The sequence below is a fragment of the Neoarius graeffei genome, chromosome 13, assembly GCF_027579695.1.
Source record: "Neoarius graeffei isolate fNeoGra1 chromosome 13, fNeoGra1.pri, whole genome shotgun sequence".
Classification (NCBI taxonomy): Eukaryota; Metazoa; Chordata; class Actinopteri; order Siluriformes; family Ariidae; genus Neoarius; species Neoarius graeffei.
Genome location: NC_083581.1, coordinates 65,623,274 through 65,651,067, shown reverse-complemented (window position 1 = coordinate 65,651,067; position 27,794 = coordinate 65,623,274). Strand labels below are relative to the sequence as shown.

Here is a 27,794-nt window from a genome sequence, read left to right as displayed (position 1 = left end):
AGACAACCATTCACACTCACATTCACACCTACGGTCAATTTAGAGTCACCAGTTAACCTAACCTGCATGTCTTTGGACTGTGGGGGAAACCGGAGCACCCGGAGGAAACCCATGCGGACACGGGGAGAACATGCAAACTCCACACAGAAAGGCCCTCGCCGGCCCTGGGGCTCGAACCCAGGACCTTCCTGCTGTGAGGCGACAGCGCTAACCACTACACCACCGTGCCGCCCTACATCAAAATTTTGATATCAAAATTTTGACGACTTTTTTGAACGTGTATGGGGCCCTTAACTCAGAGGGACAGATTGGGGGGGGGGGGGGGGGGGGAGAGAGAGAGAGAGAGAGAGAGAGAAAACACGTTGTTAGGTATGCCCTAAAAAGATGAGATGAGATGAGATGAGATAAATTATCCCTGGCTCTAAAAAGTTTGAGAACCTTTGCTTTCGAGGGACTTGTGGAGCTTTTACTTTGAAAAAAAAAAAAAAAAAGCAACGTTTGCGCAATGCATTATGTATGTGGTGTCAGATCCAGGGGATGTAACTCGGTCTGACAGACAGGCGTCCTCTAAGCATGATGCATGATTATAAATGTGATTTATGAATCTTGATGCTGATTTATGATCAATGCGGCTGTGTTCCTGCAGAAAGAGAGTGTGTGTGTGCGTGTGTGTAAAATTATGGGCGTGTCCCACCCCAGCGCAGTCTGATACGTCAGAAAAAGAGAGCTGCTTGTGTAGTGAAGGGTTGGCTGCATGCACGGTCTATGGTTGGCTGTGGGAGGAAAAAAAAAGCGAGTTTAAAAGAGGGGGATGGGGCAATGAGTTGTTTTGTGTTGCATTCCTGCAGTGTGCTTGACCTTTGACCTCGTTGTTGTGCTCTCTTCTCCTCCTCGCATACCGGAGTGAGGGAGTGAGTGAGGGGTTTTCCCTGCAGTATGCCACAAGGAGGCTGCTCGCACGCGCTGCGCCCTGGACCTGTTTACTAGCTTACAAAAGGCTCGCGCTGTTTACCTTCATGAATCTGCAGCTAGCTAGCTAGCTAGCAACGAAGGCTTGCTTTATTATTATTATTATTATTTTTTAAACTATTAAGAATATTACTACTGTTTTTTTTTTTTAATCCGGTTGAGGCGCGTGTATTGCATTGTAGGAGGCCGAGCAGGAAAACGTTTTCGCTGTCTGTGGGGAAAAAATTCAGAAAAAAGAGAGCGCGCGAGAGAGAGAGAGAGAGAGAGGAAGAAGAAGAAGAAAAAAAAAGAGGTGTGTGAATTGTTTTGGGGAATCATTACGCGCGAGCTCAGCTCAGCTCAGGTCACTTTACAACGCGCGAGCTCTCGAGCCGTTTGCACGCGCACACGTTTTTCCTCTCGAGCGCTGCTTATTATTTTTTTTTTCTTCCGCCGATTATTCGGCTTCATTCCGCCGCAGAAACACGGAGAGGACCGAGGAAATGAAGGACAAACAGAAGAGGAAGAAGGAGCGCACGTGGGCCGAGGCTGCTCGGATGGTAAAATTACAAACCTTTTGTGTCTTTGTGTTTTATTTTCCAGTCTATCCGGCCTCTATTTTTATGTTTTTATGCGTCACGAGTGGCCAGACAAAGCTCCGGTTTCTGTGAAGCCGCTGCGGCTCGGTCTCTCTCTCTCTCTCTCTCTCTCTGCCTTGTTCACACACACACGCCTTTCTAACGCTGGTAGGGTTATTAAATCCCTGTTTACGTAGAAATACTTTATATCCATATAGAACACTTAATGTTTTGGATTCGCACGTGAATCAAATCAGGACGCGACTTGTAGCTTAGCGACATTAGCATCGCTACCAGTTTGACCCTTTGTTTGCGTGTCTCGAATTAGCTAACGTTAGCTTGCTAGCTAGAGATTACAGAAAGCACGCAATAGCTAGCACAACACCGTCCATCCATCCATACATCCAGCTATCCGTTTTATCAAAAACGCGCACGTCCTGTACCATCTTTGTTTTAAAACTGCACAGCTTTTATATTTATTTCCACACCGGGCTTCCTGCCTCCTAGCTTCAGGTCGCTAAGGGAAATCAGTAATGCTCTACAGTATACAGTACATTAGGGTGCATCAGCTGCCCTTACTTTCATAAAATCTGGTGCGTTTTTGTTTGGGTGTTCTTTTTCACCAATAAAGACATCCTGTAAAAATTCTTTGACCATATTCAAAAGTCTACTGGTGGCACCATGAGGTTTTTTTTTTTTTTTGGTCAAAAAACGCTTATTTTATGTTTTCGCGTAAGGTTTGAATCACAATGCATGTTGGACTCCATTTATTGATTTCTTGTTTCCCAGAGATCATGTTAAGAACCTTTGCAAGGGATTGAGAAGCATTAATGTGATTCATAATACGTTTGTATTGTTTAAAAGTAGTTGAGCAATGATTCGATGAACAGCTAAAACTCAAACTGTGCTTGATGATGATGTATTTAGAATATGTACTAAAAGGTGCCATAATGTTTCATGAAAAGTGATAAAATAGCAGCTTTTTCCATAACTTTGAGCTCCTGGTGCTACCATTAAACTTTTGAATTTTGTCAAAATATTTCACCCAGTGTGTGTGGCGGTGGTTTTTTTTTTTTTTTTTTTCTTACCAAAAGGAACATAAAAACAAAAATGCAACTGTAAGGTGCAACTGATGCACCTTACAGTACATGCATGTTAAACTATTGTGTTTTTTTTAATCCTATAGAGATCTTGTAGTCACGTGACCGGAAAGTACACAGCCGCCATCTTGTCGGTAAAAAAAACAGCTGAATATTGCTGCACTCGTGTACAGAATGGATCAATTTCAACCGACGGACTACACGGCTCATTTTTCTAATGAACAGATAACTAGATATATGTCTAAAATAAACGACCTACAGATTAGTGACCCTTATGGCTTACCGGACGGAGTTTTCACGACCGTGTGATGTTGAACTGTCAGCGGAATACCCAGACGTGTATAATTACCTCATTAACTTTCCCTCGCTGTTCAGTGGTGAAGCACTGCGTGCTTATAAATCTCTGGACAGTTATCTTTACAGAAATTAAGGATTTGTCAGCCGCCCTCAGATGTGGCATCTTGTAAACAAGAAAATAATCCTCATTGGACGGGTAAGTCACTTAAGTATTGAGTATAGCACTGACCAGCCAATTATAGAATAGAATAAGGTAATTCCAGCTGTAATTCCAAATCGTCCATCTTGTTTACCATGGGTCTGGCGTTGGAGAGGTAGAGGCTTGGCAGTGGAGATTTGAGTGGCTGTTTTCTGAGCTTAGTCAACAGGCCGGCTCTGCAGCCTCGCTTTTGCTTCCGCTCCTGGCGCCGCCTCCTTCGCTTTGCTTCCGATAACAATCCACGGAGACCCCGCTGGTCTCGCTATCTCGTCTGGAATGTTGTGCATGCGATGGAAATCGCTACAAACCGTCATTTTCTGCTGGAAACCAATGTCCAGTAAGTCCATACAGTTGTAGTGGATATTGAAGTCCGGTACAGATGAACAACACGCAAAAATACACACAAAAAACATAAACGTGCACAGGTAGGGAGAGCTTGTAGCCGCAGACGTTGTAGTAGAATTGTATATAGTAGGGTTTTCCAGAAGAAAAGGTAGAAGTAGAAGGTGGAAATATGGCGTTTGACCGACAAGATGGCGTCTGTCACAATCTGGATTGGCTGTGACATCACATGCAAGTGCTCCATTGCAGTGCATGTATGTAGTTTTACGCTAGCCATTTTGACAAATCAGTGACTAGCTGTATTAGCTTTGCTCTTTTTTGTTAAATCTGATGAATGTTATTGATATTCCTATTACTGTACCTATATACTGTATTAGCCTACAGTTCTATGGATCAGTACTATTTTTATTTTTAGACACAAATACCAAATATGAACAATTTTAGCAAATACATTGGTCAATAAAGTTTAAAATATTGCCTGCACATTCAACCACACTTACTGTACTATACACTGCAAAAAAAATATTGTTAAGAGAAAATATATCTTTACTATAGGTGAATTTATCCAATGTTTCTGATTATATGATTATTAGAACGCAAATATAAGTTTATTTAGCTTACTTTTAGATGCTTTTGCTCATTTCAAGCTTTAAATTGTCTTATTCTATTGGCAAATAATTTTGCTTCTTTCTAGAATTAAACACTTAGCAAAATTATCTGCCAATAGAATAAGAGAATTTCAAGCTGTAAATGAAGAAAAGCATCTAAAAGTAAGCTACATAATCTTTTGAGTCCAAATAATCTTCTAATAAGAAATGTTAGATAAATTCACTCACTTTCTCTTAACAGTATATCACTTTTTGCAGAAGACTACAAATCAGTCTTCAGCCACGTACCATACAAAGACTTGTATTGCTACTGGAGATAAGACACCAGACCCAGAAGAAGTGCTTCCTGTTTCAGATGCTCTCCACGACATATTGAATAGCAGCCAAGTGAAATGTTTTAGCTTAACCTAGTGAAGAGCAGAGCTGTTTTTACTGTTGCACTGCTTTTATATATATATAATATATATATATATATTTTTTAACGATCTGAATAAACCCAAATGGCTTAAATTATGGCTACTGTCTAGCTGATATCTTTACGTCTGTGTCTGGTCTCTTCTATGACAGCAGATCATGATTTCAGGACTGGGTATTGACTTCAAGAGGGTTCAATATGTGGCATGAAATGTAAAGCCAAATCATATCATTGCAACTGGTATTATCTAGTGGCATCTGCAAGTCTAAGGTTACCATTTAGGGTGGGGTGCAGCGCTGGTGCCAGACTGGCATCGTTCAAAGATCTTACCGGGAAATGTTTATTAAAAAAAATTTGAGAAAGTGGTTTGGCACATTTACTTTCTGGTTAGCCTGACTATTGGTTGTTTGTTCATCTGTCTGATGGTTTCTACATCTAAAGAAGCTATTGGGGAGACTGTTGTGAACTGTCATGATTAAACTAGATGGATCAGGTTGAGTAACAACACGTTGCATCAACAAGGGAATCATGACAACGTAGAACATGGTACTTTGCATTAAAGGGTCCTGAACCCTTTGTCTCGTATGGTCTCAGCAATTAGGTTAAATGATTTAATCAGGTTCATGTTTTACTTTTTTCTCATTTTAAATCAACGTAAACCCATTTTGTACGGAAAGGATCATGGTTAATCTGCTGAGATTTTCACTGTTTTTCACGTCTTTGCGAATTACAAATTGCACAAGGTTTAGATTTTACAAGTTCAGTATATGCTGCTGCAGGAGGCTATGTACATAACCTATACAGCACATGTAATATTTATGAGCATAATCTGTTAAATGTTACCAAGTACTAATTTTGTTGTGTTTCTATGTAGAAACCACAACTGTGCCACGTTGCTGCGATCTGGTGGAAGATGGGCTTAATAGGCTTCAAACTGAATGAAGCCTAATGAAATTTTAATAACAATGATCTGAGGGTTAATGCTCCATAAATCAGGGTTATATGCATAAAAATACGTTATAAATTACGGTTGATTAAAAAAAAAAATCTCCCATGACCTCATCAACATCTCAGGTGGCCTCAGGTTGAGAACCTATAGTTTACTAATTTAATTTGTAAAGAAAGCATTACATACAGACATGCTTTTATAATTAAAAATGTGAATATGGGTCTTGCATTGATGTGTTGGAAGCAGGAAAAATGGGCAAGCATAAGGAGCAACTTTGATAAGGATCAAATTGCGATGGCTAGAGGACTGGATCAGAGCACCTCCAAAACAGCAGGTCTTGTGTGGCGTTTTTGGGTATGCGGTGGTTAGTACCTACCGGAAGTGTTCCAAGAAAGGAAAACCAATGAACTGGCAATAGAGTCATGAGTGCAGTCCCAGAAAAGAGCTACAGTAGCACAAATTGCTGAAAACGTTAATGATCAAAAGGTTTCAGGACACAGTGCACTGCAGCTTGATGCGTAGTCCACTAATGAAAGCTCCTGCAAGAGGCACGTGAGCATCAGAACTGGACCATGGAACAATGGAAGAAAGCAGCCTGGTCTGATGAATCAGGTTTTCTTTGCATCATGTGCATGGCCAGGTGCATGTGCATCACTTGCCTGGGAAAGAAATGGTACCAGGATGCTCTATGGGAAGAAGACAAGCTGGTAGAACCCCTTCATGGCAGTGGTATTCCCTAATGATGGTGGCCTCTTTCAACAGGATAACGCACCCTGCCGCACTGCAAACAATTTAAAAATTTTTTTCAGGGATGATTTGAGGAGCATGAGTTCAAGGTGTTGACTTGGCCTCCAAATTCTCCAGATCTCAATCCGATCAAGCATCTGTCGGATAAACAAGTCCGATCCATAGAGGCCAAACCTCACAACTTGCAGGATTTGAAGGATCTGTTGCTAATGTCTTGGTGCCAGATACCACAGCACACCTTCAGAGATCTTGTGGAGTTCATGCCTCAAAGGGTCAGAGCTGTTTTGGTGGCATGAGGGACCTTGTTTTAGGCAAGCAGTTTTCATGTTCTGGTTGATTTTGTGCATGATTCAAAATTGTGTGAATTATGCCTGTCCATGTATAAATACTTATGGACTAGATAGTGGTCTTTCTTTTGATTAACAATGGAAAAACTTTAAAAAAAAAAAACAAACAAACTTATTAGCTCATCCAGCCGACAGGATGAGCTTATGCCATCATGTGTTGTCTGTCTAGCCTGGGCCCGCCCATCCTAAGCGTGACGCAACACGAGGGCCTGTTGCGAGCTTAGTCTGGCCAGGCAAGCTATCTACAGCTCTTCCAAGCTCCCAAAAAATCGGGAACCAGTCAACTTTGAGCATCTCCAACGGCCCTGGGTAGAGGCGTGTTCAAGGCAGTAACGTAGTAGAACTGCGACCGGAAGCCATAGATTGTTTACAGAATCTATGCCGGAAGCGCTTCATTCACATCACGAACATGGAGCAGCGGCAAGCCTTTAACACAGCAGTAGATGCTGTATTGAAAGCATTCAACGGGAAGTTCTCATTGAAAACGGAGCAAAGAGCAGCCCTGGAGGTATTTATTGAAAGGAAGGACGCTTTCGCCTTGCTCCCAACCGGCTTCGGTAAGAGTTTAATCTACCAGTTAGCCCCGCTGGTAGCCAAATCAATGGGGCTCAGCGAGAATCCTATCGTCGTGTCACATACGTCAGAGGAAAGAATGATGTGATTGGTTTAAGCTTCGTCACAGCCTTTTCTGGCTTCAACCAGTAGCAAACTGAGGCATTTCAGGGAGGCGGATCAACCACGGGCTCTGGGAAACGGTTGGGCTTTAATATCTTGGCCAGACCAATAGCTCGTAGAGCTTTGAAGTCGCGTCAGCCAGACTATTGTCTGTCCAGTGTTGTCCATATTTCACGAAAATTGCTTCTTCTTCTCAATTTTTCACCAATTTTTATTCTTTTTGGCAGGAAGGTCGGTCTGCCTGGGGTGCATATAGCTTCTACCCACATTTGCATAATTGCAATTAATAATGAAGATATGGAGTAATTAAGCCCTAACGAGCAGTTTCCACACACATGGCTTCTTCTCCCTCAATTCTTCAGTGATTTTTGATTCTTTCTAGCATGAAGGTAGGGGTACCAAGGGTGCATATAATTGCTACCCAGATTTGCTTAATTACAATTATTAATGAAGTTATGGACTAATTAAGCCTTAATGAGTAGTTCAATAAAAATCGTCCTTTTTTTGGGGGGGGTTAATTCCTTGCCGTTTTGGATTCTTTCTGGCAAATAGGTCGGTATTCCTAGGGTGTATATCGCTTCTATATATAGCTTGTATGTAGCTTGCGACATTTCTTGTGCAAGGTGGCCCACTTTAGATCGTTCCTTCTGGACTAGACGGGGCCAGAGTGAGCTTCACCATCATCGACGGTCCTGTAATTAGATTTATGGTCATTTTTGTACGTTTCAAAATTGGCTTAAAATCACTGGATTTTGTTTACTGTTCAGATTTAAGTTTCATTACAAATACTAGAAGCTGTACTCATCACTCTGATCTCTATCAGGTGACTGCTCACACTCCAATTTCACAGGTACACTGGAGTATATTTATAAGAACTCTTGGTCGGTTTCCTTTCATATGCAACGGTAGTGTTGCAAACAAAAATCATAATTTCAGTGAATTAAATAAGACACCATTTTAGTTAAATGGTTAAGGCATGACTTTCAGGAACATGTCAGACTTGTTTAATCTTATCAGGTTTTAATCGCTTTATAATGGAAGTATTTCAGTACGATTGCTCCTATTTTTAATTGCTTCACAGTGCTGTTGTAAGCGTGCCTGAGTGATGTTTGTGGTAACTGTTGTGCTGACTTCTCGGCCATGGTTTGCTAGCAAGAGATCTTTGTATCAGCGTCACTACCCTGGTTAAAGAAAGACTAAATAAATTAGAGAAGCATGTAATAATCCGCCATAGGTGCAAGAGGATCGTGTTTTCGACTCGCATTCACGTTTTTAATTATGAAGTATGTCTGTCTGTTTTGTACTGTTTTATTTTTAAAGGGTCACTCCCCAAGCTTTCTCAGTTAATATATGTGCCTTTGTTAAACATCTGACGGTTTCCTTTTATTGCTTTATCAAAGCACGTTTTGGCCTCATTAGTGCATATGTGGTGTGTGCATGTGTTGTCTCATGGCAGAATCTGGGTGGGGCTTTTTTTTTATTTATAAAAAGACTGTTGCTGTAATGGAAGGGACTGCATATTTGTGGGAACAAGCGACACTTCATACAGGCTGTGAGGTTCTCTCCAGATGGTTTAGTATGTCTGGAAGTTGGCTGATTTGCTTTTTGCATTAATGTCCCACAGAGAACCGTTCGTTATTCAGAAATGCCCCATATGAACTTGCACGTTGAATTCCCAGTTTCATCTTTCTTTTTGCCTTTAATGAGTGATGCACGCATTTGACAAAATTGCAATAAAGTTTTACACAAAGCCCTCCTTGTGAGAAGCATGGTCCCCATTTAGATGCTCGGAGGAGCCTCCGAGGTTCTTAGGTTCCTAAGTCACATTCCTTGTGAGCAAAATCAGCCAAAAAATTTGATACTGATAATGTCTTGTCATCTTTCCCTAATCACTACTTAAGCAGAGCGTACTAACGTTTGTGCCATTATAATGGTGCACGTAATAGTGAATGCTAAGATTTTTTTTTTCTTGAGAACATTTACAGCATTCAGCAGGAACCCTGATCGTGAGCAGAATAACTGCCATCAAAAACATCAGTAGTACTGAGTGAATAAACTTCTACATTAGACTGGCCACATTTTGCTTTGCTTTTACTCTTCAGGGTTTTTTTTTCTCTTCTTTTTCCTCCCCAAAGCCAGACTTGTAGGTCCGTTGCTGGTATGACCTGTAAATTTAAGTGTCTCTGTGGGTGTTTGTGTTCCTCTGCACTGCACAGCATTACTTTCAATTCCTGTTTCTGTCTTGGTTTCAGATTTGTTACGCCACCAGGGATGATTATGTAGCATTTCTCTTTGTAACTATAAGGCAGACGTCAACTTCCTGCAGCTTGCTGTAGCCAGAGAGAAATGTTCTCAATAGCTTTTGACCATTTTCAGTAGGTAATAGCAATTTAGAGCTGCTTTGCAAATGACTGCTTTTGTCTAATGCCGCTTTTCCACTACCAACGCGGCTGAGTTGGGCTGAGCCGTGCCGTGCTGAGTCGAGCTGAGTGGGGCTGTTGGAGTTGCATTTCGACTACAACCGCGCTGTACCGTGCTGGCTGGAAGTGGGTGGACACATTGGGTGGAGTTAGCGAAAGTGGGTGGACGTCACGTGATGTCGTTAGGCGGCGCAAACAGTGACATCAGTGACCTTTTAAGCGGTAGTCTCACGACCCGGATAGTAAACAATAAACATGGAGGACATGGAGTCGTTAGTGTTGCTGGTCTTGGTGCTGTGGCTTGTTGTCACCGACAACGCCAACAGATACTGGCAAGAGCGTATAGATGAGGCGAGGTGCATAAGGCTTCATAATTCTCGTAATTATTCTTCCGGGTTTACGGTGTTTACAGATCCCAGCGTGCTCGCGGGGCGTGTGTGGGCATGTGAGGACACTCCTCCTCACCAATCAGTGCACAGGGGAGTGTCTCCTCATGCCCCTAGCCCCACTCGGCTCGGTTTGGCTCGCTTCAGCCCTACTCCAAAACCGTGCGAGTTTTGGACGCTAAGTAAGGCTGAAGCGAGCCGAGTCGTGCTGCTCTGGGGTAGTCAAAACGCGAGCCGTGTCGGGCTGAAGTGAGCTGAAAAAGGGTAGTGGAAAAGGGCCATAATACAATGCACTTGGCTTTGAGATGAGGCACAAAACGTGTAGGCAGTTTGTGTTTTCACGTGCTGTTGTTGTGATTGTGATTTGTAGTGAAGTTCACCTGAAAAGATTTTGGCTTATGATGGCACATTTTGCTGTGTTGTGGGCAGATTGTTCCTAAAACCCCAGGGAACATGGGATATAGATAGTAACAAGCAAAAGTGAGCGTGAGCACAAGTAACGCGCAACTGTAGGTTTCAGGAAGTATGGCAGGAATACAGAGCTGAACGGAAGACCACTATTGGAGGAATGAGATGCCGCCAGTTGCCACTGCCAGACAGAACCTAGTCTAGATTTAGAGCTGACGCATGTGGTCAGGGTAAATGTGTTCAGCCATGTAGGCTTGCACATGTCTCACTAGTGAGGGATCTTCCTTAATGTCCTGTCTTCCTCGAATAGGTTCTTGAGAACTTCTCGGATGCCCCAATGACGCCTAAACAGATTCTTCATGTCATCCAGACGAAGGGACTCAAAGAAATGAGGTCTGTTATTAATGCACATTATATACGAGTGTGATTGTATGACTTATGTTTTTCACGAATTGCCTACTGAATAACTTTTTTTTTTTTCTCCTCCCTTCTCCAATCGTCAACTGTAATGGCATCCCCTATCACAAAATAGAAGGTAAGTTGCTATGAATATTGTGCTATATTAAAGAGCTATGACGTGTTAGCACCCGGATTAACCTTTTATATAAATGTGTCTCATACTTTTAGCGGCACAGCCCCTCTAGCCTGCCTTGTTACCATGCTTCACTCACAAGTGAGGGGTGATAGAGTGAAGAACAGCATCTTCTTCAAGCTACCAGGAAGAATGAGCCTTTTCACACTAAAGGTAGTAATGCTGCACGTTTGTTCCTCGCGCTGATTCGCTTTTCCGGCGTAGCGTATTGGAGACCTCAGTGATTTCATTTAGGAAGTGTGTATACTGTTCGAGCTTTGCATTTACCAATGACGTGTACTCGGATCCTGCTGACGCTAATATCGGCAGCTGTGTATTTCCAGAAAAATGCCCTCCAGTGGACAAAGAACCCATCAGGTTCTGAGGTTTCAGACCCAAACACCACACCAGCAGCGTCATCCACAACTACGTTCGGAGCAGCAGAGGGGGCCGAGCAGGAGAGCGGCGATTCCACGGAAACGACGGCTGCTAGTGGTGAGAATGATGGTGTGTAAAACTCGATTGGTTGGTTTGTCCTGTCAGCAAGTGTTTTATTTTTGCTGTTTTAAACGGGGGATGTCCTGACCTTACTGAAGAAACACCAGAAAAAGAAAAAAAAAATTGTGTTCATGTGCAAGATCTGTTTGTCAGTCAACATAACTGTAGTAGTCTAAGGTTCTTGGGGAAATGAGGAAATGGGAGACAGGCTTGACAACTTGATATGCGTTTTGTTTTTGTTCAGTTCAGTTTTCGGTGATTGCTCTGCACGCACAGCATTAGATAGCGCTCTCTTTCTGGTTACTGGCTTCTCCTGAAAGAACACAAAAGACACACGGACACAAATAGATTGCCAGTAATCAAACGCTGATGAAAGTCATGATGTTACCTGCTGGTTCTCTCTGACTCCTTGCTGCCTGCAGCTGATGCTTGACCACGCCCCTGTTGCCACAATAATGTATTCGGTGTATAAAATATATCCCTGTATCAAATCGGATAATGTGGACTCTGGTGAGATATCAATCAGGTATCAGAATTTTTTAGGCCAGCATCATCAGTCCCAGTAATCAATACTGCATCAGATGGGTATGTTTTCCTAATATGAAACTGAAATAGCCATGGCTTTTCACACATGGAGATATGAAATGCAATGATGTACAGTATATTATGCATTCTCATTACAATATAATGGTATTAATATACATTTCAATGTTTGGGATTACCCTGGGGCTTGTCTAATCATGAATGTGCCTCCCCCCCCCCCAATGTAAAGGTTTTATTTATTTTTGTCCATCATATGTATCTTGATACTACTATAACTGTGGCTTGTGGTGTTTTTTTTTTTTTTTTTTCCCCGGGTATGTGTTCAGAGATTTAAAGCTTTAAATAAAATGAAATTCAGATGAAGGACCACCGCTACCTTAAGCTTCAAGAACACAGGATGAGGGGGAAACATTGATTTCTTCTCTCCCCCCCAGAACGTGTGTGTTGCCATGGATACTGCAGCAGCACATGACATCCCACAGTGACCTAGTTGAGTGTGGTTTAAAACGTGCATACGATTGTGCGTGTGATCAGATCTCTAATGGGGACAATTAGAGCTAAATTATGAAGGCGCTTTACATATGGAGTCAGAAGGCGGGTTTTGCGTTCACTTGTGCAGGAATGAGGATGTCTTAAAAGCATTTCGTTTCTGATCGTTCACTACAAGAGCTCTGATTGTGGTTTTGGCCCTTGTGATATTCATAGTGTATGCGTTTTATGGTGCAGCGATCGCATGAAATATTGTCTGTAGGGTTATTGCATGTACATGATTATTTTTGGACCAAGAACTAGAGCTGGGTGATATGGCCTAAAAAAAATATCTTCGATTTTTTTTTTTTCACAAAAAATCCGATTTTCGATTTTAATCGTTTTGTTCCCCCCACTAAAAATCAAACTACAAATGACAAAGAAATGGTTCAAAACAAGTTTTACCTTTTTATTTTGTTTTCACTTAAATTTCCCCTTTGGTGTTAAAGTGCAACCAGAAACCAAAAAGAAGCCAAAAAAACAAGCTTGTAGATGAGATGGCAGACCATGCCATTGTAAACAGTGAGAACATAGAGTAACTTTTAGAAAGCTTTCTCCAACATAGCTTAGTTTCAAACTGTCACTGACGCAATGCATCCTCGTGTGTATGTAATTTACTAGCTGGGAGGTCTGTATCTTGAAATACCGTGACCAAGGTCTTGAAAGTACTGACCGAGGTCACGATACGGACCGCCCTTAAGCTGGTAAATAATATATTTATCTTTTCTTTACCAAATTCTAACAGAAAACGAGAGCTCCCGAAAGGGAAAACCGAGCCGAGGCGAGCCGCCATTTTGAATCCTCATTCACGGCTGTAATGCGAATTGCTTCCTCCTTGGTATACAAGTGCACTTCCATGGCAGGAAAAAAAACCTACATTTTGCTGCCTATGTAGTCCCCTATTTATACAAGTAGGAGTCATTCAGGATTCAGCCATGCTTTTGCTCGGTGTTAGCAAATTACGGGTTTTAGCTTTCTCCTGAAATGTTTTCTTTTATTTCTTCTTCCTCAGGATAGTAAAACTCGCTTTCGCTGTGAACACTGTCGTTATCACTATCCATGCTGCAAAATTAATGCTATTCTCCTGAGAAATGCTGGCAAAAATATAAGATTTTTGATATTATAAATAAATCTTATTTAAAAAAAAAAAGATAAATGTTGACAAAAAAAAATGCTACTATGTTTGTTGTTGTGAACGAGCGAGTCGCCAGAGGTCCGTAACCGGGGTCCATACCGTAGGATACGGACCCGCTCGCCAGCCAATCAGAGCGCAGGATTTGGACCGCGAAAAAAATTAAAATAAATAAAGTTGTGTCCTTTTCGATAAAACTGACAAAATAGGAAAAAATCCCGACTTTTCCACTATATGTATGGGCACCATGTCTTTTGCAATAAACATCACGATAGCATCTGTGATTGCCTTCCACCGCGCCCCATTCTTATCATAACGCACACAGTTCGAAAACGTGCCCGGGACGGTTGCTTGCTTTACTGTGGATGGTGTGCTCGTGCTGCGGCTGTGTTCATTCCGCTGGGAGCAGCACTTCTCCCGCTCCGCTGCAGGCTTCTGTTTAAGGTGTTGGAATAAATTTGTCGTGCTGCTTCCTTTGGAAGCAACTGTTTTTTCAAACACAACTTACAACGAGGACTTGTTTTGGTCTGCGTCCGACGCCGCAAAACCGAACCAATTCCAGATCACGGAGGAAGTAACTCCTTTCTTGGGCACAAGTTGCGGCTTTTCCCCAATCGCTACCATGTTTGTGTGTCTCTATGGCAAGCGCGTGGGAGGAGGGCTATAGTGTCCGTGCCCGATCCGTCCCTGCTGCCCGATCCGTTCTGCACATGCGCAGAGGGGAGCGTCGGTAGCGGAAGTTAAAACTGAGAGAAAACCGATTTTCATAAACACATCGTCCTTAACTGTAAATTTGAATTAATTGATTAAAATCGGTTTATCGCCCAGCTCTACCAAGAACTGAATATTTCTGTCTGTGAGTCTTTAAACATGTGCCAGTATTCTGTGCAGAACTTGGCTTAGGTGTCCACACCAAGATGTGCACCAAATGTGAACAATTTCTCTCGTTGCCTTGCCTTGCAAAGCCAAGAGCACCTGCTAGATCTCCTAAGAATCATCACTTAACTCCTTTTGTAATGGTATAAATATGGAATTAAAACAGTGTGGCATGCTGTTATTGGAAAATAATTAACCACTGGGTGGTGTGATGCACTGTGAAGTAGTTGATTATTTTCTAATAATAGGACATTGAGTGTTAATTCATGTTCCACAGCAATATGAGGACGCTAATATTTATAACTTATTAAAGAATGATCTACATTTTATGTATTTATAGTTATGGTTAATGTTGTGGAATGTCCATGAGATTAGTTAGTTCCTGTAATAAATTTTTGGCAGCTAAAAACAGTTGTTCCTGAACCACCCTTAAATATAGATATATATTTTTAAACTCTCCTCTATTAAAGTTGGTTAAGATTAAAAAAAAAAAAGGCAGTATTGCAGTCATATTACAGAGAGAATGGAAAGGGTCTCTGTCGTTATTGGATTCATTTCCACGTTCTGCACAGATACTTTGGATGCATTTTCGTACAATTATTAGAGCTCTGAAACTTTTTTGTCTTGCTAACTTTTGGGTATTATTGTACAATGCATTGTTTCAGATATTTTACAGACCTGTATGCTTAAAGCTAGACGGCCTTTCGATTTCATAATCGGTGAAATTTAGTCATTGTGATTTTATGTTTATTTTTGTAACATCTCAAAAAAAAACCCCAGGCCATTCTGTGGTTGTGAAGTTATTTAATTTGACGGGATTCCCAGGCAAATAACGTGCATGAAATTGCTCGCTTCGTGCAGTCAAGGAGACCGAGGAAGTCTGGTGTGCGCATGCGCAAGTTTACCATCACCACCTTCTTTTGGGTTTTACGGCAGCTGGCATCCAGTGTTGCATTACTGCCATCTATAGGTTTACTTTTGACTGTGCACTGACGGTTACATCATTCTGTCGCTAAATGAACAGCTAATCACACCGAGGTGTTTGCTGACTGCTGATATTTATTAGTTTGGTCCTGCATTTCCTTTCCTTCATGACATAACGTCTTTTCTTCTCGCTTTCTGTTACTGTAGTCAGTCTTTCACGTTTCGTTCGCACACTTGCGTCTTCCGTTTTTCTTTCCTGTTTCAAATTTGTATCCCACAATGCCTTGCGCGAACGGGGAAAGCCCACCATGTCATGCATGATGTTGTATCTTAAATTGGGTCATGGTGAAGCAGGAAAAAATAGCGAAGAATTTGGGGCCATGTGGCTCTAAATTCATAATTGTTCTATTTAAAAATAAATAAATTGGAAGTCCTGTGATTTCGAATTCAGTAGCTTTTGGTCAACTAAACAAAAATAATTGGTTGTCGGGAAAATTCTTTTTATGACCTACACTTAAGATCTGAAAGGCAGTATACCTTTAAAGCAATGGCAATATAGTAAGTTAGCACTTACCAATTCCTGCTTCCTGTTTCAGCTTCAGTGGATGACACTTCTTCCAGTGCCTCCTGTTCCACAGAGCCACAGACACGACTAAGTCGATCCTCACAGGTACCTTCTCTCTCAACAGTTTTGCATGTATAATCACGATTTATTTTTTTATCATGTAAATACATGTTTGTTTGTTTTTTCTCTCTTCCTCTCTACAGTCAGGGAGACAGAGGAAGAAATCTGTTATGATGCCTCGTGTGGTTCTTACTCCACTGAAGGTCAATGGTGAACACGTCCCATCAGGTTATTTTCTTTTCCCGCTCATCCTTTCCTTCTCTTCCTCCTTTTCCTCCTGCCAGTCTTCACTCTTTCTGCAGTGGTTTGTAAACCCATTCACTTTGACTTTGGTCTGACAGTTTTTGTAATTTTACCCACTGACAGTCTTGATCATTATATTGCTGCCTTCTTAAGGCCAGTACCCCCACAGTTCCATCCTGTCGGCAGCCTCCTCTGTGTGTGTCTGTTAACACTAAAACAGCATCTTCCCGGCAGGCACTGCCCCCTTTTTTTTTTTTTTGGTGTAGCTTGTTCTTAGTACCTCCCTTTGCTCGCAGTGTGTGAAACCAGTGTTTCTGGTTGTAAACCCTGCTCTATGACCTATGGATATCTGACCCCTCTGCTTTGCGTATGCATCCTTACTTGAAAGATCCACTTACCTTCTTGCTCAGTATCTCCATGTCTGGGACATCTGTCCTTGTGGCTTTGTGTGTGTGCACTAGCCAGCACTTTTTTTTTTTTTTGCCTGCTGTTCTAGCCTCTCCAATGTCACTGGCTTTTCTGCCTGTGCTGCCCTTCCCACACTCACTCGTTCTCCAAGTCTCACCAGCCTCCCTCCTCCCCCACCTGTCCCCTCAGGAGCTGCGGGGAGGCGCAGGGAAGGGTCTAGGGGGGGTCCAGGCCCAGCACTTCGAGCCCGCTCCGAGCTGGGCTGGAAACACCCCCAGCACTTCAAGAGCATGCGTGGCCTACGTTCAGGTACAGAGGATGAGACCCTGTGGGACCCATTTTGCTATTTACCCCTAACCCACTTTGTACATCACTTAACCATCCTGTCTATTTACACTGTTCAGCACCACCTTCCACACTGTCTTGGGGTGAAGAGTTTAAAATAAAGTGGAAGACAAATAGGACGGGGTTTGTTTTTATTGGTCACATTTACCTTATGGTCATATTTTGAACTTGAGTTGTAGTGTTTGCCAGTGAGCATTTTATTTTGCATTGGTTTGGTGAATTTTATCAGTGAATGGAGACTGTACTGCCTTTATTTTTTTTTAATTAATTTTTTGCTTTTCTGTTAATTTAAATTTAATGTTTGCTGAGTATTGAATGAAGGACTTGTTCCTTCTATTTTCCTGCCATGCGATTGTCGCTGAGCAAAGTGTTTCACTGTAAAACAAAGGCTGAAGAATTTTTGATGAAATGGGAATCACACTTTTTTATTTTTCTTTGCCTCCCCCTCGACTTTGAATCACAGATCAGTTCTCACTCATGAATCACGACACCTTTTTACCGTGCAGGGCAAATGGCCTCAAATTTTGCCCTAAAAATTCTGTGGTATTTCAAGTTTTCAAGTACATGGTTCAGTGCAGTACTGTTATGTTTTTTCTAGGGGTATAATTGGGTTATTTAGATAAAAGTACATTTAAAAAAAAAAAAATTTTTAGAAACATTTCTGCAACAGAACAAGACAAACCCTGAAACATAAATCAGAATCATATATGTAAGGCTTGCAATATGGTACTAGTACATAGTGTCTTTTTTATAGATCTCATCTCATTATCTCTAGCCGCTTTATCCTTCTACAGGGTCGCAGGCAAGCTGGAGCCTATCCCAGCTGACTACGGGCGAAAGGCGGGGTACACCCTGGACAAGTCGCCAGGTCATCACAGGGCCGACACATAGACACAGACAACCATTCACACATTCACACCTACGGTCAATTTAGAGTCACCAGTTAACCTAACCTGCATGTCTTTGGACTGTGGGGGAAACCGGAGCACCCGGAGGAAACCCACGCGGACACGGGGAGAACATGCAAACTCCGCACAGAAAGGCCCTCGCCGGTCACGGGGCTCGAACCCGGACCTTCTTGCTGCGAGGCGACAGCGCTAACCACTACACCACCATGCCGCCCATATTGCAAAGATGAATTAAAAATATTATAAAACAGGAGTCTGTACTGCAGTAGTGTCTTACCAGTCATATTCACTTCACATGCATGATGGGCCAATGATAAATGGGGTAGGATATATTTATCTATGGGATAATTCACTATGTAAATGCTATTCACTGTAGAGGGTGTGGTTTACTATTTGAGACACACAAGCATGTCTTTCCATTCACTGAATGTACTTACGACTAGCCTTTTTTTCTTTTTTTAAAAAGTGTATGTGGATGTCCTGAAGTCAACCTGGGAAAGTGTAGAGGGCACCAGTGACCACTTGTAGTGATGAAAAGCACAAATGCGCATGCGCGCCTGAAGCGAGCCAATCAGAATCGCCGTTACAAATCAGGAACAAAAAAAATCACACGGGAGGCAAGGATGCTGGTTAATGCGTCCTTTTTTTTTTTTTTTTCCCTTTTGTAATGTACTCGCTCAAATCATTTTTGTGCTTAAAGAAGCCGACCATAGGTGTGCCTGAACAGGCCTAACTTGCTAAAATATTTCTGCCTGAGCATTTTGATCGGGCAAATTGGGTATTCGGGCAATGCCTGGCGTTGAGGCTTGCTTTGGCCAGTTTAATAAGAAATACTGTGTGTGTATATGCAAGCAAAAGTTACTTTTACCACCTCAAAGTTGATCGTTTTGAAGTGTTTCCTTTTATACCACAGCAGCTTCCCCATGATTTTAATATAAGAACAAGCCATGCCATATCCACTTATAGTTAAAACATGCAGTTGTAATTTGCATTGCAGCGGACACTAGCATAGGCCAGATGTATTCTAGCAAATTAACGCCTTCGGACTAATCGGAATTGAGAATTCGACCATGCTGTGGTGAAAGCCTATTTGTTAAATTCTTACCTTACTTTGGCAGAGCCCTGTAGCTTCATTTTCCTTGTGGATGTTTGTAAAAGACAGCTTGACTGCATTTTGAATTGCTGACTTGTTGGTAAATTTGCATTGCCCAATTCTACGCAAAAATAACCGGAACCATATAAGGATTCCGAGTTAGTAGCGCGTCCTCCCAAATTTAAAAGGGAACCATCAATAATGTCTGGTTAAACAATTAGCCCTTGGTTCTTTTCTTCTACCAGTAGAAAGTTATAAGCCATGTTTTGCAGAGGAAAATTGGTTTCAATTCGTGTGTAATGCATTACTGACTGGCTTTAAGCGAGACAGCTGATGCAGCTATGAGTCACTCGACCCTGTCATTCATTTCATGTTTTACTAATTAAGAATTTAACATTCAGTACATAATAATAAACATTTTGTTGACACGTGTTCCTTCTGAAGGCAGTGGGAATTGGGATGATTTCAAAGTTCACTCAGAGCTTAGCTTTGTGTCCAAGTCCTCATACTTCAGGTGTGTGAGGTCCTGTGGTACAACGTCATTGGTTATAGAGGAATAATGCTTTTTTTTTTTTTTTTTATATAAATATAAATGCGGTAGTTGCATGAGCACAAATCCTGAAGATGTTACGCTGTTCTTGAAAAACAAATTGATATTTCAATTTTAATATGTGCATATATAAATTTTATTTTTTTTTTTAAATTGCGGCCCTATGTGCAGTACATTGCTGTTTGTGTTCTGAGTATTGTTTTCAAAGATTATCGCTGGGATCACTCCTGACACATGCCAGTATATTTTTGAAGTTGTGGGTTATGCAGTGAAAGGTTCTATATTGTATCACGTCCTTCAGCAGCAGTGTTGATTTCAGGTTTGAATTTGCAGGACCCATGAAGAGGAATAGGGGTGGTGTGGAGGTGGACTTTGAGACTCCAGGCTCAATTCTGGTCAACACCAACATCCGTGCATTGATTAACACGCGTACATTTGCAGCATTTCCTCCTCACTCTCAGCAACAGCTCCTTCAGCTTCTCCCTGAAGTAGACAGACAGGTGTGTGGTTATGGCTGCTATTTTTCTCTTTTCTGTTATGATCTCTATCAAACATTTACCCCAATATGCTGTCTTTTTGAATCGTGTTTTATGTTTAGGTTGGTCCTGATGGTCTAGCCCGGCTCAGCAGTTCAGCACTGAATAACGAATTTTTCACTCATGCCTCCCAGAGCTGGAAAGAGAGGCTCGCTGAAGGTGAGGTTCACCTTGATACTGGAACACGGTGCCATTTCATGCATTAACTGTTTATTATAGCCATGTTTTGTTCACTTATGTTGGAGATTTTAGAGTCATATTGAAAGTCCTCTTTTTTCTTTTCTCTCTAAGGTGAGTTCACACACGAGATGCAGGTTCGCTTTAGACAAGAGATGGAAAAGGAAAAGAAAGTGGAGGCATGGAAGGAGAAATTCTTTGAGGAGTACCATGGCCAAAAGTAAGGTTCTTTTGACATGGCTGCTGTTGATTTTAAACAGTTCTTAAATTTGTAATTAACTAACATGAACTCCTCCCTCCACACCTTTCCTTATAGATCTGGCTTAACCCGTGAGGAGGCATTAAAACTCACGATGAGTGATGCAGGAGATGTTTCTGGGTCAGTCCTCGCGGCTGACACTGCTGCAGCCACACCCAAGAGGAGAGGCGTTGGAAGACGACGAAGGGAGGGCCGTATTAGGAGACGATCGCGCGCCGACCTCAGACGTAGGGCGCGCCGCCCACTCTGCAAGACCACTCCTGCAGCAGTGGTTCAAGAACAGGCAGAGACCCAGCCAGCTTTGGAAGTTGTGGCCCCAACTCCATCACCTGTCCCAGAAACCAGCACAGTGCAGGCAGAGGTTGTCCTTCAAGCTGAACCAGAAGCTCCAGTGGAGACGCTCTGTACAGAGGCAGCTCCCTCCCCTGTCCCGGTGTCTACTCCTGCTCCTGCCTCTACAAGCTCAACCTGTGATGAACCAGAAGGTACCACCAGCCTGCTCCCTGAAGTTGTTGAACCCACTGTTGGGTCCACCTCCTCGCCTTCCTCATCCTCTTCCTCAACATCCTCATCATCCTCTCCATCTTCATCTCCCTCTTCTACCTCTGACCGGCAAGGAGCCTTTGCTGCTAGCTCTGACTCCTCCTCATCTTCCTCCTCATCCTCAACTGCTGCTGTTGCTACTGACCCACTGGATGATGGTGCCTCGATCACCACTGGCACAGCAGGCACCGGTGCGAGCAGCAGGGAGAGCAGCCCTGCAGCAAGTCCTGCTACAGCCAGTCCTGCCATCCAGCTCAAGGAACAGAAGAGGAGACCAGATGAGTCCCAGGCCTTCACCAGCTTTCCCGAGAAGAGGGCACGACTGGATGAGCATCAGTCCTTTCGTAACACAGTTGACTGTGTGCACTCAGAAAAGCCGCAGCCTACAACAGAGGAACCCAAGGTCCCGCCAATCCGGGTATGATAGCCATGTTTGTAATACACTTGGTGTTTGACAGGATTTCAAAGCAATTCTATTTTTTGATTATTACATACAGTAGGCATATCAGATGCTCGCTGGCCGTGCTGTGAAAATTGTGCATGCAGGCGCTCATCTAAGTTTCCTAACCTGCCATTGCCTAACTCTTGAATATCTTTTATTGTGAATACTATCATTAAAAAGCTTATATTTTTTGCTTTCCAAAGAAATTTATCTCGTTAAGATCTGTTCAGTACTTTGGGAGTAACGGCAGGTTGAAGTCGGTACAACAGAGTTCACTCTGCTCACGTGATGTCAGGAAACTGCTGGTGCTCTTCTTTTTGAGTCACAGGAAAGTGGTCAGGCTCTCTCTCTCTCGCGCGCGCGCTCTCTCTCTCTCTCCTGATTGGTTTCCAACTGGATTACTCGTGAATATCAGTCTAACTTTTATAGGGATGTTCTCTCGCTGTTTCTGATGACGTATTCAGCAATGAAATATGCTCTTATCTGAATTGAGACGAGCTGCTCTGTACCTCTCCGAGCTTTGCGCGACCTCCCAGTCAGTCAGACGCGCTGTCACTCCTGTTAGCAATGTAGCTAGGCTCAGTATGGCCAATGGTATTTTTTGGGGCTGTAGTTAGATGCGACCAAACTCTTCCGCGTTTTTCTTGTTTACATAGGTTTATATGACCAGTGATATGAAACAAGTTCAGTTACACAAATTGAAACGTAGCGATTTTCTATGCTATGGAAAGTCTGCACTATAATGACAGGCGTACTAACACCTTCTGCGCGCTTCGGCAGCGCATTGATACGGAGCTCAGTATTAATGCGCTGTCGAAGCGCGCAGAAGGTGTTAGTACACCTGTCATTATAGTGCGGACTTTCCATAGCATAGAAAATCGCTACGTTTCAATTTGTGTAACTGAACTTGTTTCAGATCACTGGTCATATAAACCTATGTAAACAAGAAAAACGCGGAAGAGTTTGGTCGCATCTAACTACAGCCCCAAAAAATACCATTGGCCATGCTGAGCCTAGCTACATTGCTAACAGGAGTGACAGCGCGTCTGACTGCGTCTGACTGACTGGGAGGTCGCGCAAAGCTTGGAGAGGTACGGAGCAGCTCGTCTCAATTCAGATAAGAGCATATTTCATTATGGAAGTACGGTGGACTGTTCCTTTAAAGTGAGTTTTCATAACTTTATTTATTTTTTTTAAAATCAAACTGATTTCATGTGCATGAATAACCATTTTAAAATATAACTGTGGTTTTGATGAAAAATATTGAGATCTTAGTGGTCGGAATGATCTATTTTTAAAAACCAGAAGTCAGAAACGCGAGTGTCAATTTCAGTTCAATTAATTGTTGTTTTTTTGTATGTTGCTCAGTTTTTTTTTTTTTTTTTCGAGGTTCGCTTTGAAAGCTGTGAATATCATTTTATATTCTTTCATATAAACACTAGCAGGCCCTATTTTTGAGAAATATAAAGCCTTACAGAGCACAGAGGGTATTAGAAATCTTTTATTACATTTTTGAGTGTACCAATTTAAAGTTTTTACCCAGTTAGCATAATGAATAACTTGCATATATTTTTTTTTTAACAAATTTTTCAAACTTTTGCATTCAGTATACAACTATTTATGTGCCTGCTAAATTCAATGTAAATATCTTGAAAAATAGAAAAGTTATGAAGAAAAAACATTTGATCTCATTGGTTAATGAGGCCCATTTTGGACCATTTAATCCTCATACAGAATATTATGGCAGTTTTCTAAAAATTATGCCTTTTTTTTTTCAGTCTTTGATTAGTAGTATCTCAAGAACGGGTAAACATTTTAATTCTGTAAAATGTACTGCATTCAATGAAGGCAGTTTCAAGCAATTTGGATTGAATTTGAATTTTCACCTGATATGCCTACGTATATTACTATTATAATTAAGTCCTTACACAATTTAAATAATGTGTTCCTTTAAGTAACTGTGTCCCTGTTTTGTTTTTTGTTCTTTCCCCCTTTTTTTTTCCTTTTCTTTTCTTCTTTTCTGTCCCCTTTTTTCCTAGATTCAGCTCTCCCGGATCAAACCTCCGTGGGTCAAAGGGCCGCCAACGTACCAAATCTGTCCCCGCATCGTGCCCCCCAACGAGGGGTCGCGGCGCAGTGGGACGGGGGCGCGCACCTTGGCGGACATCAAGGCCCGTGCCCAGCAAGCTCGTGCACAGCGGGAAGCCGCTGCTGCTGTTGCAGCCACTGGAGACGGGGCAGGCCCTGGGGGGGGCGGCCCGGGGGGTGGTATTGGGATATCGGATTGCTCCAGCGGAAGGCGTTCGAGAGAGCACCCGGGTCCCGTTGAACCAGGAGGAGGAGGAAGAGGAAGAGTTGATGTGGAGGACCAGGAATCGCCTGCAAGCTCTCATTCGTCTGGAGCACAACTACAGCTATCCAATGTAGAAACTCCAGAAAAACCTCAAGCTTCTACCCCACAAACTATGCCATCTCCATCCTCTGTGTCCTCCAATCCTTCAGTGCTACCCTCCGAGTCCCCTAAAACTCTTACACCATCACCAACTGAGACAGACAGTCCAGCCTCCCAGGACCAGGTAGATGACATCTGTGGCGGGGAGGAAGTGCCTGTCAGTTCCAGTGATAAAGCCTCCGAGCAGACCTCAGATACTCCTGTGCCTACTCCCAGTGAACCGGAGTCTGTAGGCAGTCAACAAGAGAGTAGGGTTGAAGAAGCAGATTCAAATGACAGCAGAACGGTGACTCCCAGTTACACAATTACACCAGTGTCCAGTGAAGCAGTCAACCTTGTTCCCACATCAATACCTGACTCCTTGCCTCGGTTTGGTGCCCAAGGTGTGGATGTGATCAGAACGTTGGCAGCATCAGCTCAGTCTTGGGAAGGCGAGCAGAATTTGGGTGAACATCGTTCTGGCACTACTGGGGTCATTCAGCATGGGTCAGATGTGAAAGTCCCCAAAGAGACATTTGTTGTGGCCCGCAATGGTTTTGTACCCGGTGTGGAGGATCATGTGGTTAGAGAGAGAATACTGCAGGAGCACAAGCGTGCAGATATTGAAACTGATGGTAAATATGTAAATTCCCTCTCATGTTTACCAAATAATATGAGGGAGGAAGATAATGGTGTGCACAGTGACTCCACAGAGACTGCATCAGACTTTGAGAATGAAACTCAAGAGGATGATACGGTGGACTGGCATAGAACGATGGACCGTAATGGAGTGCAAGGTCAGAATACAAAGTCTCAGACTCAGCCTGTCATTCAGACACCAAATCGTATTACTTCATGCACTTTGAGCTCTCCCCAGCATCAGCAGCCTGTCATCCAGGCCCATGTTTCTAACCTTGCCCACAGCCAAACTGTCATTCAGGCTCGTTTCCCCAATGGCATGCCAAACCAGCCAGTGATTCAGACACAAAAGCACCATTCATTCCACACCCATGGCATAAACCATGTCCAGGAACAAAACTCCAATGCCTTGACCCAGGTCCATGTGCAGCCATATCTCATGCATGTAGAGAAGGACCAAAGCAAGGCTCATGGTCTAAATGAAAGTAGCAGTGGAGCAAAGCCATTTATCCCAACAGAAGATGATGCAAAACTCTTCTGCAGAGGGCCTGCAGATGATTCTGGATTAAAAAACTCTGCCAGTCTTTCTGCTGTTAAGAGAATTCAGGGTAGCGCACGTCCTGTATCCTCTGTAGAGGCGAACAACCCTTTGGTTACCCAGCTTCTTCAAGGCAGCTTGCCTTTGGAGAAAGTTCTACCCCAGTCACATTCTGCAAGTAAGCTAGAGATAAATCGACTCCCAGGGGCACCAGCAGGCTTACCATCCAGCCGCCAGCCTGGAGGATCTCCCAGAAACATGGCTCCCCGCTTCAGAACCCCAAATGAAACGGGAGGAACTACAGAACTTGCTGGTTCAGACTTTCAGCACAAAGCCCCTTCTACTCATCAGTCACCTGTGCCTGGAAGGAATTATGGTCCCTCACCGCCTGCCACTTCACAGTCTCGAATGGCATGCTTGCTTGATGAAGCCAGCTTCCGTGGCACAGTTGTCCAGCAGTTTGTTCCTCAGCAGTCAGGGACTGTGCCTCCTGGTGCAGTACCGGTCATCACCTCTCTCCCCTCCACTTCTTCCTCTTCTAGGCATTCAGTGGACATGAACTCTCAAAGTGCTCAAGCTTTGGAGTCAGCTGTGATAAAAGAGCACCACATCCCTCAGCCTTCACGTGGTGAGACTCCAGAGAGGCAAGCGGCTGGTCTTCAGCAACACACTATTAACCTCTCCCAGCCAATCTGCAGAACCACACCTGATGCTCCTTCCCCTCCGCATGGTGACCTTTGCCCTTCTGAAGTTGTACCTACCGTTAAGATCAGCTGGCACCCATCCAAATTGCAGCCAGCCCAACCTCAGTCCCATCAGCAACAGCTCTCTCACGGGGCTAGTGTGAAAAATGAAGTCTCCTCACGCCCCTCGTGCCAGCAGGTGCTCACCAAAAATTCACAGGCTCAAATGGGTGGCAATGGCTCTGTTGTTGTAACCAAAAAAGAACCCCAGAGCTCCACAGACAATTATCTAGGAAGTGGGGGAGCTATGGAAGGACTGCTTAACATGGAAATGTCACTTGCAAAAATGGCAAAGAAGGAGCAAGGTAAAAGTCTTTACACCCATCATACAGATTCCTCAGTCTCGCCTGTGTCGTCTTCTCCTTCCTCTGCCTCGTCATTTCCCTATCATCTGTATGGAAAGCTGCCGAAGTTGCAGCAGAGTGGAGGTGTATTGAGTGGAGACAGTGGAGGAGGGTCCTCCTCTGGCTTCAGCTACACAGCTAATGTGTCTGTAGTGGACGGTAGTGGCTTCTCGCGCAGTATAGCAGATAGTGTGCTGCAGTTGCGGCCACGTGTTAGTGTTGGGAACACTGGAAGCCAAACCACTGCCCTTAGTATCCAGGCATTTGCTGACAGTGCAGCAGAGGAGGTGGCTCTTAAGTGCTCCTGCCGCCTCAAGGCCATGATTATGTGCCAGGGGTGCGGTGCCTTCTGCCATGACGATTGCATCGGCCCTTCCAAACTCTGTGTTTCCTGTCTGGTGGTCAGATAGTGTGTTACAGCACCTCTGAACTGAGTCGAGGTCCGTGCTAATGCATTGGCTTCCCAATATTTTACCTGTTCTCAGAAACCAGAGGAACTTTTGGACTCAAATGAGCAAAGAATATATGGTAGAACTCTTGGTGTGGATACCTGGCCTGATTATTATATTATTTTGTTTTTATGTTGGACAAAGTAAAACAATAGGGCTGGTAGATGCCCTGCAAGATCAAATTAGTCTGTATTTTTGCTTCATTTTTTTTTTCCTTTTCTATTGCTGTTATGATGGTGTTATGATGTGTATTATTATTATTATTATTATTATTGTTGGTATTAAGTGAATTTACATGGCACAGTTGATTGTAGATTGTGCCTTTTCTTTCTTTCCTACAAAACATTTACCTCATCTACTTGACACCAATCATTGGTTCAGTGTGAAAATGGTGGTCATGTTTGCATTTTTCCTCTCACCTGCCTCTCTGAAAAGAGTGTGTGAAGAGTTGTTTTGTGCATCTTGTCTTGCAAAGAAATATTTTTTTAAACCATTAAACAAGGCAATTCTTTTGTTATTTTATTTTGTAAGTGCTTCCTTTCCTTTTTTATTTTCTTATCCAAAGTGAAGTCCAGTCTGTACTTGGCGGTTAAGCACAGTATTCTAATCTAATAAAGCTGACAATGAACAGATTGCCTCCTTTTTTACTTAAACTTATAAAATGCCATGTGATGGAGTTATAGGGTGAAGGAATCGCTCATGAACAAAATGCATACATGTCTTGTTTTCCCCATTATAACTATGCCACAACTCCTCACACTTTATTTGTAATGGTAGTATTTAATTAGGAACACAAATTGGGCTTCTGCAGTCAAATTGTAAGTTTTATATTCCATTGAACATGTTTTTTTTTAATAAACTCGACATTTATAGGACTGTTGTGCTGTCATGTCCGATGTTTTAATGGAATAGTGCAGTTATGCAATTTTCGCAGTAGTAGCCATCAATGTGTGATTTTGATTATAGTGGAAACATTTTAATGTATGGAATGGTCAACCTTTTATACACTTAATTACAGGTTAGGCTTTTA

General features: G+C 42.8%; 1 protein-coding gene across 2 annotated transcripts; it reads left to right on the top strand.

The window, feature by feature from the left end:
- The first annotated feature begins 566 nt into the window (after positions 1-566).
- asxl1 (ASXL transcriptional regulator 1) lies at positions 567-27,392 on the top strand. 2 transcript variants are annotated; one of them, XM_060938360.1, is made up of 13 exons: positions 567-1,508; positions 10,730-10,812; positions 10,952-10,954; positions 11,047-11,164; positions 11,335-11,497; positions 16,088-16,161; positions 16,260-16,344; positions 16,957-17,076; positions 19,997-20,163; positions 20,262-20,363; positions 20,496-20,596; positions 20,693-21,596; positions 23,660-27,392. In XM_060938360.1, the coding sequence occupies exons 1-13, from the start codon at positions 1,452-1,454 to the stop codon at positions 26,723-26,725; spliced, it is 5,043 nt and encodes a 1,680-aa protein (XP_060794343.1). In that variant the 5' UTR covers positions 567-1,451; the 3' UTR covers positions 26,726-27,392. The 2 variants fall into 2 exon arrangements, with proteins under 2 accessions (XP_060794343.1, XP_060794342.1); XM_060938359.1 differs by lacking the exons at positions 567-1,508; positions 10,730-10,812 and having other exon boundaries at positions 10,934-10,954; positions 23,666-27,392.
- Positions 27,393-27,794: the final 402 nt, after the last annotated feature.

Excerpts from the sequence above, each read along its gene's own strand:
- asxl1 (XM_060938360.1), top strand. The coding sequence starts at position 1,452 with ATGAAGGACAAACAGAAGAGGAAGAAGGAGCGCACGTGGGCCGAGGCT. Across the intron at positions 17,077-19,996 it reads CATGCGTGGCCTACGTTCAG|GACCCATGAAGAGGAATAGG; the intron begins GTACAGAGGATG and ends TTGAATTTGCAG. Across the intron at positions 21,597-23,659 it reads CCAAGGTCCCGCCAATCCGG|ATTCAGCTCTCCCGGATCAA; the intron begins GTATGATAGCCA and ends CTTTTTTCCTAG.